At 32.9% G+C, this 14768-nt stretch overlaps 3 protein-coding genes across 3 annotated transcripts in view; 2 read left to right on the forward strand and 1 right to left on the reverse strand.

Annotated features, from left to right (window-relative positions):
- Positions 1–1171: 1171 nt before the first annotated feature.
- Positions 1172–2362, reverse strand: LOC126706482 (protein CYSTEINE-RICH TRANSMEMBRANE MODULE 13-like). Its single transcript, XM_050405976.1, has 3 exons — positions 2129–2362; positions 1589–1820; positions 1172–1470 (listed from the first exon to the last, which is right to left on the reverse strand). Exons 1-3 carry the CDS (start codon positions 2157–2159, stop codon positions 1419–1421), a joined length of 315 nt encoding a protein of 104 aa, XP_050261933.1. The 5' UTR covers positions 2160–2362; the 3' UTR covers positions 1172–1418.
- A 1779-nt stretch (positions 2363–4141) lies between these two features.
- On the forward strand, positions 4142–14441 carry LOC126705869 (phosphatase IMPL1, chloroplastic-like). Its single transcript, XM_050405094.1, is given in 12 exon segments — positions 4142–4378; positions 4381–4553; positions 5732–5799; positions 6412–6545; positions 8073–8161; positions 9809–9866; positions 9962–10014; positions 10458–10556; positions 10671–10784; positions 12257–12358; positions 13437–13595; positions 14134–14441. Coding segments are annotated over 11 exon segments (1119 nt in total). The 5' UTR covers positions 4142–4248; the 3' UTR covers positions 13536–13595; positions 14134–14441.
- LOC126705872 (phosphatase IMPL1, chloroplastic-like) overlaps positions 10791–14768 on the forward strand; it is a 36256-nt gene continuing 32278 nt past the window's right edge. The window contains exon 1 of the mRNA XM_050405098.1: positions 10791–11929. The gene's annotated coding sequence lies outside the window, so the exon portion shown is untranslated. The remainder of the gene's footprint in view (positions 11930–14768) is intronic.

Raw genomic sequence — 14768 nt, forward strand, 5'->3', positions numbered from 1 at the left:
ATTTTTCTCATTCTATCCTTAGATTTGAATGTGAATTACCAAGTCCTTTAAAAAAAATCTTCTTCTAAATAAATAATGAAAAGCAAAATATAAACTATTAATAATTTGTTGAGCAATACACATACAACAGTAAAAGTGAATACCTGACAATAATGGAGGTTCCCTTCAAATATATATATATTTTTTCCACACGTTAAACCTAAATAGAACTTTGTTAAAAAATATACCAACAAAATTGTTTATCCTGTTTATGTTATTTTGGTGGGAAAAGGTAAAGATAAGAGAAAAGATATTGATGATTTGTTTTATATTTTATCTTAATTGCTTAAATGATAAGGAAAAATAGTTAAAATTGTTAATTTATAAAAAATACAATTTCCTTTACGCTTGAGAATCTAAATACCTGTCTGTTTTAAAGGAAATCCACATTCCTACTGAGAGGAATTTAAAGGGGGAATCCAAATTCTCCTGGCATTTGATTCCTAGCATGATTTACAAAGAAACATAGGAATCTTTAAACATTCCTAAGAATCCTAAAATATTACCCCATATCAAACATCCCATTAGATTAGACTAGAATTGAATTTTTATCTTGTATAAAAAAAAAGTATGTAAACTGCAGTCAACTAGAGGCAGTTGGGTTGATGACCAATTCAATAAGATTAAATTGACGGTTGGATTGATTGAATCAACGGTTGTCTCGTTGATGGTGGTATCACAACGAAATGGTGGAGATTTGGTGGTAGAGACCATGTCGAAAAGCCAAGGGGTTGCTGCAATTTAATTATAATAGATGCAATAGAAGTTACATGGATCATTAGCGCGAGCGCGCACACATGTGTGTGTCACTTGGGTTACACTCATATGTGAAATTACAATAAAGGAACTTGGGCTTCTAAAGTGTACTAAAATACCAGAAATTCCCCTAATAATTGTATGGACAGTATTTTGAATCTTGGGTACAACCAACATAATAGATCAAGCTCCAGGTACATCCCCATCACATTTTGTGCAATTGAATATCAAGCTCCAGGTGCCAATAACATTTTGTATAATTGTTGACTTACAAGAATAATTTTTGAAAAAATAAAAATCCTAGCTCCGCCGGTGGCTGTAGAGTAGCCATTGACTGGTAATATTTAGAAAATACTTTGGAAGTGCACCCAATATGTATGTACAATGTATATAATTTATTTTCAATGTACAATTAATTTGACAGATCACATTGTCAATGTACAATGCACATTGTCCAACCCATTCTCATAAACTTGATGATCCCCCAAAAAAGGTCTTGATAACATGATAAATTTGTATCATTGCAAAGTAATTCGCAATGAAAATAACAAAAATATCACCCAGGAAAATAAAAAAAGTTGATATTTTGAAAGGAACCAAGTCAGCAAAAAATTTACAATCCTTCAAAAGTCAAAGCACATATCCAGAGCGCAGCAGCAACATAAGGCAGCAAAACTGTAATAGAGTAGTAACAAATAATTCATTAAAATTTTGGGTTTAAAGATTGTCTTTGGAAAAGAACTAGAAAAAAAAATGTTAACAAAATAAAGAGAGAGTGAAAAGGCTTAATTACCATCCCTTCAAAAACCCATCACCCTTGTTCTTAGTTGGTGCATTATAGGCTTGGGGAGGTGGTTGTTGAGGGTAACCTCCAGGACCATAGTTCATGGGGGGGTAACCAACTGGTGGGTAAGCTGTCTGTGGTGGTGGATAAGACACATGAGGATCAGCAGCACCAGGAGGAGGCTGATGGTGTATTTCACCTTTTTGAGCATATGCACCACCAGTTGGAGGATAATAATCTACTGCAAAATCAATTACCAAAGGCATCAATTAAATTCTACAGAATGTTGCTAACACCAAACTATCTTGAAAAATAAAACAAAAAATTTTATGGTTCTGGAAGAACAATTAATAGTAATATTAAAATGCTTATTAATCTGAGAGGTAGGTTCATTATCTTGAGAATCACAATTCTAGGTTCATTATCTTGAGAATTGTAGTGATTCTCATTATCTTAAGTTGGACTTGTAGTTTTTTCTTGAAAAAAAAATGATATCTGAGTGATAAAACATGATCACAGTAATAAACATAGAATCTTGATAAAAATTACCTGGGCCCTGAGGGTTGCTGGAGTGACTCATGAGCAAGAATCAAATATGACTTTGTATGTCAAGGAAAATGGATTACTGAGAATTGATTTGAGAGAGAATGGGAATGGCAGGGTCAAGGATTGAAGCTTTAGGAGTGTTTATTTATTATCTGTCACTTAAATATTTTAGCAGGTTGGGTAGTTAAACTTAAATGACTGCATAAACAATTTTTATGTGACACTAGTAAACATTGGCTAAGCAAACAGCATAGCAAAGAGAATAGAAAACCAAAAGGCAAGTTATAAAGGGAGGGACCCTTATTTAGTCATGTGACCTAAAACAAAAATATGATAAGGAAGAGATAAGAAGAATCATTCCTTCCTTCAATACTATTCAAAACAACCATCTAGCTACATTATAGATGATGATGATAAAATTAATTAGTTTTCCTTAACGTAGTGAGAGAGAGCTTAAGGTTGACTTAGTCTCTTGATAAGAAGAGGAAGAATTGTGTGCCATGAAAAAATCACATGTATTAAGGTATATCTCTTGTGATAATCACGAGTTTATAGTTCATACCTCAAGAAATGCTACATTCACAATATTTTCACAACACTTTCATAACAAATTATAGATGGTAAGTTGTTATTAGTTTTAATTTTACTAATGATTGAATTTTTTTTTTTTTTGCCTACTAATAACAACTCATAACGACTTGCCAATTAAAATTTGTTGTGAAAGTATCGTGAAAATGTTGTGTATGTAAGATTTCTCTTATACCCCTTTGTTTAGTGTGTATGTTGTTGATGCATAATGCATTCTGGTTAATAAAATAGGGAGAAAATCTTGGGTATAAAATAGTATGCTTCTAGATGATTTGCAAGGATAGTTAATAATTTGTTGAGGTCCCGAAATTGATAACATGTTGGATGGATCTGAATGATCCACACATCCAATTATAATTTCATCTAGATCTCATATCAGGTTCAAATGTTCATTATCCTATCAATTATAGCTCATATAATTTAGCCAATATATATATATATATATATACTATCCTCATCACACACGCTTTACGCTGGCAATGAGACCTTTTCTTTTTTGGTCTATTGTAATTATTTTAAAAAAAAAATTGGATAACTATTTTTTGGATAAATTTTGGATAAGTTTGTTTTGAAAATATAAATTAGTAGAAAAGTGTCTTATTTTGTAGGCATTTTAAGTGGAGTTGAAGATATATTTTTACCGGGTTGTCCTTAAGTTTTTTCACCTGTTAAACGTAAGGTTTATAAGTATTTTGAATCACATAAAAGTTCAGTCCAAAGAGAAGAATTCTCTTATAGATAATATAGATAGATAGATTATTGCTCATATATTTCTGTTCAATATTCTAAATCAAGTTAATGTTATCTTCTACTTCAAATTTTAATTTTATTTTAATTTTTTGAGTTTAAGTCAATGCTATCTTGATTTCCCTACATTTATGTTTTAATGAAATTAATGAATGATTTTTTTCCCCTTATTTTGTGGGAAGGTGAGAAATCTTGCTCTGCATGGTACGGTAGGGCCAATATGTGTGGGCGGCTTGAAATTATAACTCACTACTAGATTGTCACTTATATGCATGTAAACATTCAATATAGTAATGATGAAATAGTTTTATGCAAGTAAGTGAAGTAATAATCTCAGTTTTTGTGCTTTTGACTTTAATATATAGTATGATTTTCTAATGAAAATGAATGGTATGATCAACATGAAAATGGAATCCAACATAAACTAACAAATTATAATTTTTTTTTTTTTTTTGCAAATATAAAAGTCAAAATAAAACAACCTATTTGAAAAAATGTGCCCAAGTTTAAAAATTGAGAAAGGGCATGGCATATTGGCATATCGTGAGGTAAGTAAAGAAACAAACGACCCAACGAACTAAAAATAAACCAAAGTAGAACAAAACAACGTGTGTCATGTGTGTGACAGAGGATACTTCAGTCACTCATCTTCATCTCATGCCATTTTACAGACTATATATATATATATATATATATATATATATAGAGTTTGAGATTGTGGCATAATAAAGCAGAGCACCCAAAAGCTTGGAACTTGGAATTCAATTCCACTCAAACTCAAATTCAAAATGGTCAGGTCCATGGTCTTCTCCACTACCATGCCTCTCAGGTTTTCTCCAATACCCAGATCAGTTCCACCTCAATTTCAACCAAACCAGCGTCTTCCATTGGATTTTCACAACAAAATCCAACATGGTTTGGTGGGATTCCATTTTTGAGGGCTAAACCCACAAGAAAACTGAGCACTAAGGCTGTGTTATCTGAAATTCCCAACCAGAAACAGTACCCAAAGATTGGTGCCCAATCAACTGGACCAATTCCACCTAGCCAGCTCATTCAAGTGGTGGAAATTGCTGCTAAGACTGGTGCTGAGGTTTAATCACTTCCTCTTAATTTGTGCTCACATTCTTTTGTTTTAAGAATTACCCAGATGGTATTTTAATTTTTCTCCCCCTTCCCCGGTTTAAAATGCGGATTGTTTTATTTTATTTTAATCTTAATTTATTGGAAAAGTGTGCTGTTAATGATCTTTGAATTTATCCATGTCTCATCTAGTTGATTTGGCCATTTGGGGCATGATGTTTAGTATTTATCTCATTGTGAATACTAGTTTCAATAGAGATTTATTTGGGTTAGGTGATGGAAGATTTTTATTTATTTATTTATTTTTATAGAACTTAGCTTCAGTCTGAGAAGCTTACAGCTTACAAAGATTGGTTTTATTCTCAGTTACCATTTGCGGTAGAGTGGTCTTGTCTTTCTGTAAAAAGGTCCATATACATATATTAGTAATCTATATATTTCCTAGCCCTATCTAAGTTGGTTATTAGTAGCTGAGAGAAGAATGTTAAGATAGATAAGTGGAAATAGAAGGAAACAAAGGATTTGAAATTAGAAAATTCGCTTAGGAGTGGCACAAGGGAGAGTTGCTTGAGAAAATTTGGTCATGTTCAGAGAAATGAACAATAATTGCGACAATGAGAAAGAGTGAGTTAATTCAAGTTGAGAGAACAGAAAAAGGTAGAGGAAGACAAATAATAGCATTAATAGAAGTATTAAAAAAAATGTTAATTAGAGAAATAACAAAGAGTATTACTTCGGATAGAATAGAAAGGTGAAAAGAAATTCATGTGGCCGACTTTGAGTAGTCTGTTGAGGATCTGTAGCTGACCCTAGAATTTTGGGACTAAGGCTTGGTTGTTGTTGTTGTGTGCTAGTCCTTACTAATTTTAACAGATCTGAAAACTAAAGTTTATAATTATAGATTCTTCAGGCACATAACCTAAAAAAAAAATAATGAAGAATGCTAGAGGAAAATTGATTTCAAATGGCTATGGAGAATTGATTTTAGATGAAGAAGTATGACTGACTTTGTAGAAGAGTGTCTAGAGGAAAACGTCCATCCTGTGTAGTAGCTCCAAATGACATGGTATTTTACTAGATTACTAGTTGTTTCAGTTTATTATAGGGTGATAAGAAATATGTGGCCTATAACTCGTCAATTATCTCCCTGCAGTTAATAGATTGCTCATGCCTTTCTTTTCTTTCCAGGTTGTGATGGAAGCTGTTAATAAGCCTCGAAATATTACATATAAAGGACTTACTGACTTGGTGACTGAGTAAGGACCTTTTTTGTAACTTATCTTTTTGTAATTTTCTTGCAATTGGTCTATGTTTTTATGTTTCAGATAACTTCTTGTTATACGTTTACATAATCTTAAGAAATTTTATTCTTTGCATGAAAACACAGAAAGATTTTTTTTTCAGTCTGTTAAATGTCAATGAAAATACAAAGAACTTGATTGCTTACCATCAATTTTCTTGATATATTTAAGAGAAAATAATTCTTGCTTTGGTAAGATACAAGAATTTGTCCTTACCTTGAGTTTTCTTTTTCACAAATATGTGCACAGCCTTTCAAGGTAGAGAAATGTTTTTGAGAAAAATTCCCTCTGTCAATCTCCTTGGCCTTCTCTTTCCCTTTCTCCCTCCCTCTCTGTGATACACAAATGTTCATTGATAAGTTAAAGAGGTCAGTTTTTAATGTTCCATATATGTTATTTGAGATATTAGAAGTTTTTGACCATTCTGACTTAATGCTCTATATATAAATACTTACATTGATTTTTTGTTTTAATATTTTGGAATTATATCTTCTCTGTTTTCCATTACATAATAAAGAATTAGTTTTGGCAAACAAAATTTCACATGATTACAAAATTTACTTGCAGGACAGATAAAATGAGTGAGGCTGCTATTTTAGAAGTTGTTAAAAAGAATTTTGACGATCACCTCATTCTTGGGGAGGAGGGAGGAATTATAGGAGATACTTCATCTGATTACCTTTGGTGCATTGATCCTTTAGGTTTGTCTTTTTTTATTTATTTATTTTTTATTCATTTTTCTTGGGAATAATAGTTACATGATACTAAGATTTGTTTTTGGAAAATGTAGGAGTGGCTCCTTTAAATGGAATGATGATAGATAGGCATAAAATGGTTTGGTCTCAAGCTAGGGGTTTTACAAATAGAGATTCTATGCTGGTGTTTTGAGTCTTTGTCTTTTTTGTATGTAATTCTTTTGTATTTTTTTTTTTGTAATTATTTAGTCTACTTTGTGCCTTTTGCATAGGAAGCAATCTCTTTTTAATAAAATCATTCTTATAAAAAAAATGGAGACAGATTAATGCACCATGAGAAAGAATAATTAAATTTAAGTAGAGGGAGTGAAAAGAGGTAAAGGGGCGTAACATAACATAGGTAGAATTGTTTAAGCGCACATGTTAAATAGGGAGTATAATTTTAGAATTGCAGAAAAGAATATATGTAGTTGATTGTAAAAGTTGCGGATCAAAGTACAATTTAATTGGGTCAAGGCTAAAGTGAGTTAAGTTAATTTTTATAGACCAGTTATAAACTGTAATTTGATCAGCAACTTTTTAGGTTAAAATAAAATAAACTTAGCTGGATTTAGTACTATATATTGGAACATGTTATTTTGTAGATATTGATGGATCAGTTTCTTCTGAAACTAGGTAGATAAGAAAGATTAGGATGGATATAGCAATCTCTTGCTTATGCAGAACAATGAGCTTGATATTAAAGCTGATGTAGTGGAAATTTTTTCGAAGAAATTTACAGGAAAAACAAAACAGAAAATAAAATAAACCTAGGAATTAGTTACAAGCCATTCAAAAAATTCCAACTAAACTCAAATTCATCATAAACTTGTCTTCATAAGTTCATACAAGTACAATAGCATGCTTATATAGATTATTAAAACTAAACCCTAATCCTAATTGATCTAGGTCAAGCCAAATTATTGAATTACAAAAATATCCTTGACTTGAAAAAAATTAAATAAAGAACTTATAACTTAATTTGACCAACAGTAAAAAAGAAAAAGACAATAAAATTGACTTCTAAAATTAAACAAAACAAAATTAAAATGACATTGTCTTCTCACTCCTTGCATCACTTGCCTACCCTGAAGCTCAAATTCTGCATTTGATCCAGTTACAATAATAGAGGGCAGTGGGAACTCCAATGATGTTAAACTATGGCGATAATTAATATACCTTGGAACTTAATGACATAAAATAGGAGCACTAAAGTGCAGAATTTTATGAAACATATGTAAATGAAAGCAAAATCAGGCTTTTATTTGAATTGTCGTGGAAGATAGGAGTTACATCTTGGAATGACTTATCTACAGGACAGATTCTGTCTTTATAGACTCTGTCAGATGTACTCCACCTATACATATGTATTACTTAGAGTCTTACATGTGCTTGACCTTTAATTTTCTTTATATGTTCAGTTACCATTTACAGAAGTAAGTTGCTTTCACTGTATAGGTTAGCTGATGTCTTATATGAGTTATATCCTTATAGATGGAACAACGAACTTTGCACATGGTTATCCTAGCTTTGCTGTTTCTGTTGGAGTTTTGTTTCGAGGGAATCCTGCTGCAGCTGCTGTGGTATTGATCACATAATTTAAATTGTTTTTGATTTCTTATTTGCATGACTTCATATCAGGTTATTGGCTGCAAATTCATTAACGATTATCTCTGTTTGTTGATGCTATTATCAAAAAATGTTTATTCCCCAAGGTTTGCAATATCAAGTGAAATTGATAAGTAATAAATGATAATATGATCCAGTACATGATCCTAGACTTTTTCTAGTGATATTTCACTGGCCTAAAGGAAATCTATGGTAGAATTTGTTGGGGAATTTTGAGAAGTTAGGGATGAAGATGCATAGAAGCCTATGTCCGTTGTATTGCCAGAGTTGGGGGATTTTTGCATTTATGTCTCTGTTCCTCATATCCCAAGATCCATGTTTTAGGCAGCTGATGAAACACATACAATTGACTTGTATATGATCCCAACAAGCTTCAACTTTACATAATGTAGACTATAAATATGAAAAATGCCAACGGTAAAAGTCTTCTGGAGTTCTCGATAATTCTCCCATCAAGAAAATTAAGGATAACAGTCAACTTGATAGCTGGGGAATGGGAACATGGAGATTGACAATGTATTACTCATTCCTTTTTCTTCTTTTATAAGAATGATATATTTAAAATACATTGATAATTGGGGATGGGGAGATTTGAACCCTGTATCTCTCGTTGGAAATACCAAGAAATGCCAACTAGTTAAGTTACAAGGCTCTTTGCAATTTATTAGAATGCAATAAAGTGTCAAAGTTTTATGTTTTAGGAGTTTCACTAAAGTATATTCAAGGTCAAAGTTGAAAGCGTTGTTATCAAGACTGTTGTTGTTTGATTGGTTCCGAGCATGGGGTTTAACTATCAGGACCGCCATTGCTTATTTCTTTGAGTCATTGTACCTCTGCATATAATCTTTTGTAATTTTTTAGACTCCTTTATTTTCATTCCCATGTGCATGAGTAGTCTTCTCCTCGATAAAATATTTATTTACTTATACAAAAAAAAAAAAAAAAAAAAAACTGTAACTGGTGTAAGAACAAGTGGAGGCATCGCAAGTGAGTTTTCAATAGATTAATTCAAGATGAAGTCCCTTGGTATCTCTCGGGCAATCATAATACAGTCAAACACTAAACTTGCCATTACTAGCAGGTCTTCATCTCATACGACTAGGTCCGCCAACAAAATTAATATGAAAGTATAGCAGTTCCATGAGAGAATTTAGCCCCTCTATCTCCCAGTCCTGAAAATTATGAATAAATCTGAGATTGCAATGATGGAGATGATCATTATTTTAACGATGAACGATGACCAAATTACAAGCAAAGCAAATTTCTTGTGTTTCATATTATGGCATCTACTGTAGCCACTCTATGGTGGACTAGTTTAATAAAAATAAAGATTGCATGAGAAATAGTATGCATCCATACTAGTGAATGTATTTTCATGAGAAATTGAATCATAATTATGAACCACCAGCAGATGAGGAGCAAGGTTTAATCATGAAAGGACCTTCTCTTTTCAAACTCTTCATTAGCGTAGGATTTACAGGAGGGGGAAAAAAGAGAGGCAATAGTATTAAGCCTTTATTATTTGTAGATGACAAGCTGTAATATACTTTTTGCTTAATTATTGAAATGAAAGGGAAGGTTAATGTGGGTATTAATTTCAGGTAGAGTTTGTTGGGGGCCCTATGTGTTGGAACACCCGCATATTTTCTGCAACTGCAGGTAAGAAATTCTGACTAATTCTACCGTTTGCTTCTTTTTATTCTCTTAAGTTGGTTATATATCAGTGGTTGGAAAATTGATCTGCATTATGATAGGTGGGGGAGCATTCTGCAATGGCCAAAAAATTCATGTCAGTGAAACTAATCTGGTGAGTGATCATTTATTAATGGATACTAATAAAAAAAAATTATTAATGGATCTCTGTAGTACCATATCTATATGTAATTTTTTTATTTAAGTAGATGGCTATAGCCACATACTCTCTGATTTGTGTGATACTGGTGTGACACATGATTAAGGTGATGCATTGAACAGTTATTGTCAGTATTATGTCATCCATTTTCTGATGATATCTGGGATCAAGAGACTTGCTGAGGCATGGGCCTTACATACCTTGACAATTTTTCCCCTTTTAGCAGTGCTCCTATGCCATTTGCCTCTAAAAATTTCATTATGTTGCTTCTGATCTTCTAATGAGATATTCATGACAGAATTTGTTTGACTTTATGTGGTAAAATTGATTAGTACTGACAAAACACTTAATGATTTTCTTAAGGGTAGTTATGCTCACTTTTGTCCACTTGTTTTAAGGTGGAGCGATCCCTTCTGGTGACTGGGTTCGGGTATGAACATGATGATCCATGGGCTACCAACCTGGATTTATTTAAACATTTCACTGATGTCAGCCGGGTACCAGCTTTTATTTATTTATTAATTTAAATTTTATAATCTTTTGGCCAAGTGATTTGATTCATGCCTTTGTCTCCTCTCTGTGTGTTTCATTTCGCTGAATTTTATGTTTAGGGTGTAAGGAGGCTCGGGGCTGCTGCAGTTGACATGTGCCATGTAGCTTTGGGGATTGCAGAAGCATATTGGGAGTATCGTCTAAAGCCATGGGATATGGCTGCTGGTGCTTTGGTAGTGTATATTTTTCACTATTGGTTTTGATAGATATGCATGATTTACTTTTACTATAAAATTGGTGAAATAACAAATAATATCCTTTTCCTTTTTTTTGTTGGTGATTTAACCATAGACAACGAAATCTTTATTTCAACTTCATTATTTCCCCTCTATGACCTCAACTGATCTTGAGCTATAATTTATACAAGCTTATACTTCTAATATTATTGGGCTTTAAATATTCTTTAGAAATTATACCAGTTGTACCATATTCTTTGTGTGAGCGTGTGCACTCTGTTCACACAAATGGGTGGCTTGAAACGTGATTATCTATTAAAGGATTAAACACTAACTCTCAGCATATAGGCCTAATAAAGTAAGGTATTGATCTGTACCAGTTGATAATTCTGTTACGCGGACTTCGCACTAAGCCATATAGTTGTCGTGTTGATTGACAATGTGACAGACATGGGTACGTGAAAAACTAGGGGCATTGTTGTGAGCTTTTTGTTTACAGTTGAAATCCTTATTTAGAAATCTATTTTTTCTTGGATAAATGCTACGTGATGCTTCTCTTTTTCTAATAATAATCACATAAAACATCCCAGAGTTTGACATTGGTTTCAAATTAAACTTTGAAATTTCAATTGCATTAATCTCAACCTGATGGTTTTAATTGCAATTTGAATACCCTGTAAGTCTCCTTGAACTAAAAATAACAAAAACCCAATTCAACTATACTTATTTCCTATCTGAACACCTTTCACATGAATCCCAGACTGTATTTTGGCACCAAAAAAGACTACAAAATGACTTAAAAACTCAAACAGAAAAATACATTTTATTGAAGATCTATCATTTCATGATTATTATTTGGGGGGGGGGGGGGGGGGGGGGGGGTGTGGGGCACTATGTTTGAGTACTACTATATGATCCATTGACAAGAGATACAATTCCCCGTTTCAACATGCAAACAGGGCATTGGGCATGGCAGCTTGCCAAAATGTGGACACAAATCCGATTATGTTTGTGCAATTTTGAAAATTGACCATATTATAGATGCATGCAGAAGTACCTTTAGAGAGTAAAGAAAGGATTTGAAGTGCTGCACTTGTACTTCTGCACAGTTTTAATATATACAGATTTATACCTGTGAAAGTGTTTGAATAGATATTAGGGTGATCATGACTGCGTTGTCAACATGTGCTTGACATACCATCATCAGGTTGAAGATTCTTCAAAATGGACTGGATGTTCTAGATCAATTCAAACAGGATTTGTCCAACAGTTGTTTTATAATTATGTCAAACTTTTAAAGATATCCTTCTAGAGAAGATGCCCCTAGTGGCAACTGAGATCATTTAGATGCTTCATTGGGATTTTCATTCTAAGTCTTCTCCAAGGGTATTATTTCTTTGAAGGAATCAAATTGTTCCAAAATCATCTTTTGCTTATTTAGTGAATTTGTTTCATGCCTTTTATTGCAGATAGTTGAAGAAGCTGGTGGCACAGTTACTCGCATGGATGGTGGAAAGTTCTGTGTGTTTGATAGATCTATTTTAGTATCCAATGGTGCACTGCATGAAAAGGTTAGTAATTGCATGAAAAGGTTAGTAATTGCTGCTTCCCCCCCCCCCCCCCCCCCCCCCCAACAATCATCTTGCTAATATCAACATCACTTTGTACATTATCTCAGTGCTGACATGGAATATATCTTAGTGATGCAATTCCGTACATGACTTATAAAATGATTTAAGAAGGGAAATCGAAGAGCTAGTTCAAGTTATTAAATCAGTAAGAGCAACCTAACTCAATCCTGAAATGAAAAGGAGAGAAAAAGCCACAAACATTTGCTAATTTTGGCCTAGCAAAGACACGATTACAACCATCAATTAAGATCTAATCTGATGATTTTAAATCTGTCTTGCAGTGGTCACATGACTAATTAAAAAGTCATGATTTATTTGTGGTCAGATCTAAATTGACTTGTAACCTGGAAACTTAATAATGACAACATAAAACCAAATCCATTGCTGTATCCTTGTTTCAAGAAATTGTCTCTTACTTGATTTGATTAACAACTTGGGTTAAATGCAACTAACACCCTAACAACTATTTGAACACTCTCACTATTTAAGTGCTAAATTGTCGGAAAAGGCTCTTCATTTGTGTTAGTTCAATATAGAGTTTTTGGAGAGAAAGTTAAATGTGTATTTTTGACGGCAGCGAACTCATGATAGTATAGGTGATGTTTTATTCTTGTGATCTTCACACATATGGGAGCAAACTGCTAGGACAATTACCTGTTCAGGTTTATTTGATTTTATTGATAACATGAATTTCAGATGTTAAATCTGTAGGGGTCCCCCACAAGTGCTCCTTTGTATGACTCCGATGTACTTGGGTTGCTCTGCTTTTATGCTCTTTAAAAAAAATTCATTTTACTCGTTAAAAAAAAACCGTATTTTCATATTCTGAGGGGATTCAATGTGAAGAATCTAAGACTATTTTTCAATTGGGTATCTGGTATTGCATATCATAATTGACTTGCAACTTCTTGGGAAATAAAATAACTTTAAATGGAAGGGAAGAAAGTGCTAGAGTATTTCACTTGGGTCTGCCTAGTTTTCTTAAATTGCTTAGATTTTTTAATCTTCTGAAATGCAGCTTTTGGAGAGAATTGGACCTGCAACAGAGAAATTGAAGAGCAAAGGAATTGATTTCTCATTGTGGTACAAGCCTGAAAGTTTGCATGCAGATCTTTGAGATGGCCAGATTTCTGTTTACTTATTGCGTACTCTGCTAAAAAAAATTGCTGCAGCTCAGGTGCTTTCTCCTTTCTGTCATACTCAGAATTGTTATTTTTATATTCTCCCAATTATGTGGTTTCATTTTTTTTTTCTTAGTCAATATCTACTGGCTTACTAGCTCACAGATCACGATACATAAGACTTCTCTTGCTACAGGCAGACAGATGGACATGGGTTAAGGATTTGTTCTTTCTTAATCAAATATTTCTATTGTAAACAACAATTTAAGGAATGACTAGTCCCTTATGGTTTTAACAATTAGTTTTTTTGTATGTCACTGTTAACCCATTTTTCTATTATTAGTTCAAACAGTGTATACTGTACATGATACCTTCTTATTAATCTATTTAATCATTGACAAGTGATTTGAGTTACTAAAAAACAAGAAGAAAAAAAACCACATTAGGGATTCAAATGTTTGTGTCCTTGCGGCATAGCTGGGTTGCTTTCAGTACTTTTAATGATATTTTCACTTATCAATTTTCCTAGATTTCATCAATTAAACTATTAAAAGAGAAATAAAAAGGAATTCAATTTCCCTGATCTTGATATAGAGCCATGGATCTGCAAGCAATCCACAAAAACTTTTTGTTGAATTTTCAAGGACACAGAGGAAAGGATGAAAATGAGACTATGATGCTGTTGACTGTGAAGATTCCATGAAGATGCTGATGATGGAGGAAACAATTACGTTTAGTCTGTCACTTTTTATTGACCTTGTATTACTTAATGGTATTATGAATCAGCGGTAAGCATGTATTAGTAACTTTTAGACTTTTGTACCTATCATAATGAGCTTGCTTGTGACTGTATGTATATTATTTTCCCTCATCTATATATAATTAGCATTCTTTTAGCATGATGTTCTGTTTTCTTCGATACTTAAAACATGTTTCCATGATTGCTTGCATATATGGTTCTTCCGCAATACTTCTGCAAATGAAATTTTACATAGAAATACAAGGATTGTTAATTTATTGTCCCAGTGATAATATTCGTTATGGTACTACTAGTGGATCACTGGATTGTGCTGCAGTTTGATCATGAAACTCCATATTACTTAGTTGAGTTGAGCTGAATATGAAACTCCATTTTGCTTGCCACTCCTCTTCCCATCTAGATATGGGACTCATATTATTTCTTCCATGTAGAATTTAATCTTTTGAAAACACAGAAGTAAACTCATTTG

Source organism: Quercus robur, chromosome 11, assembly GCF_932294415.1.
Source record: "Quercus robur chromosome 11, dhQueRobu3.1, whole genome shotgun sequence".
Lineage (NCBI taxonomy): Eukaryota > Viridiplantae > Streptophyta > Magnoliopsida > Fagales > Fagaceae > Quercus > Quercus robur.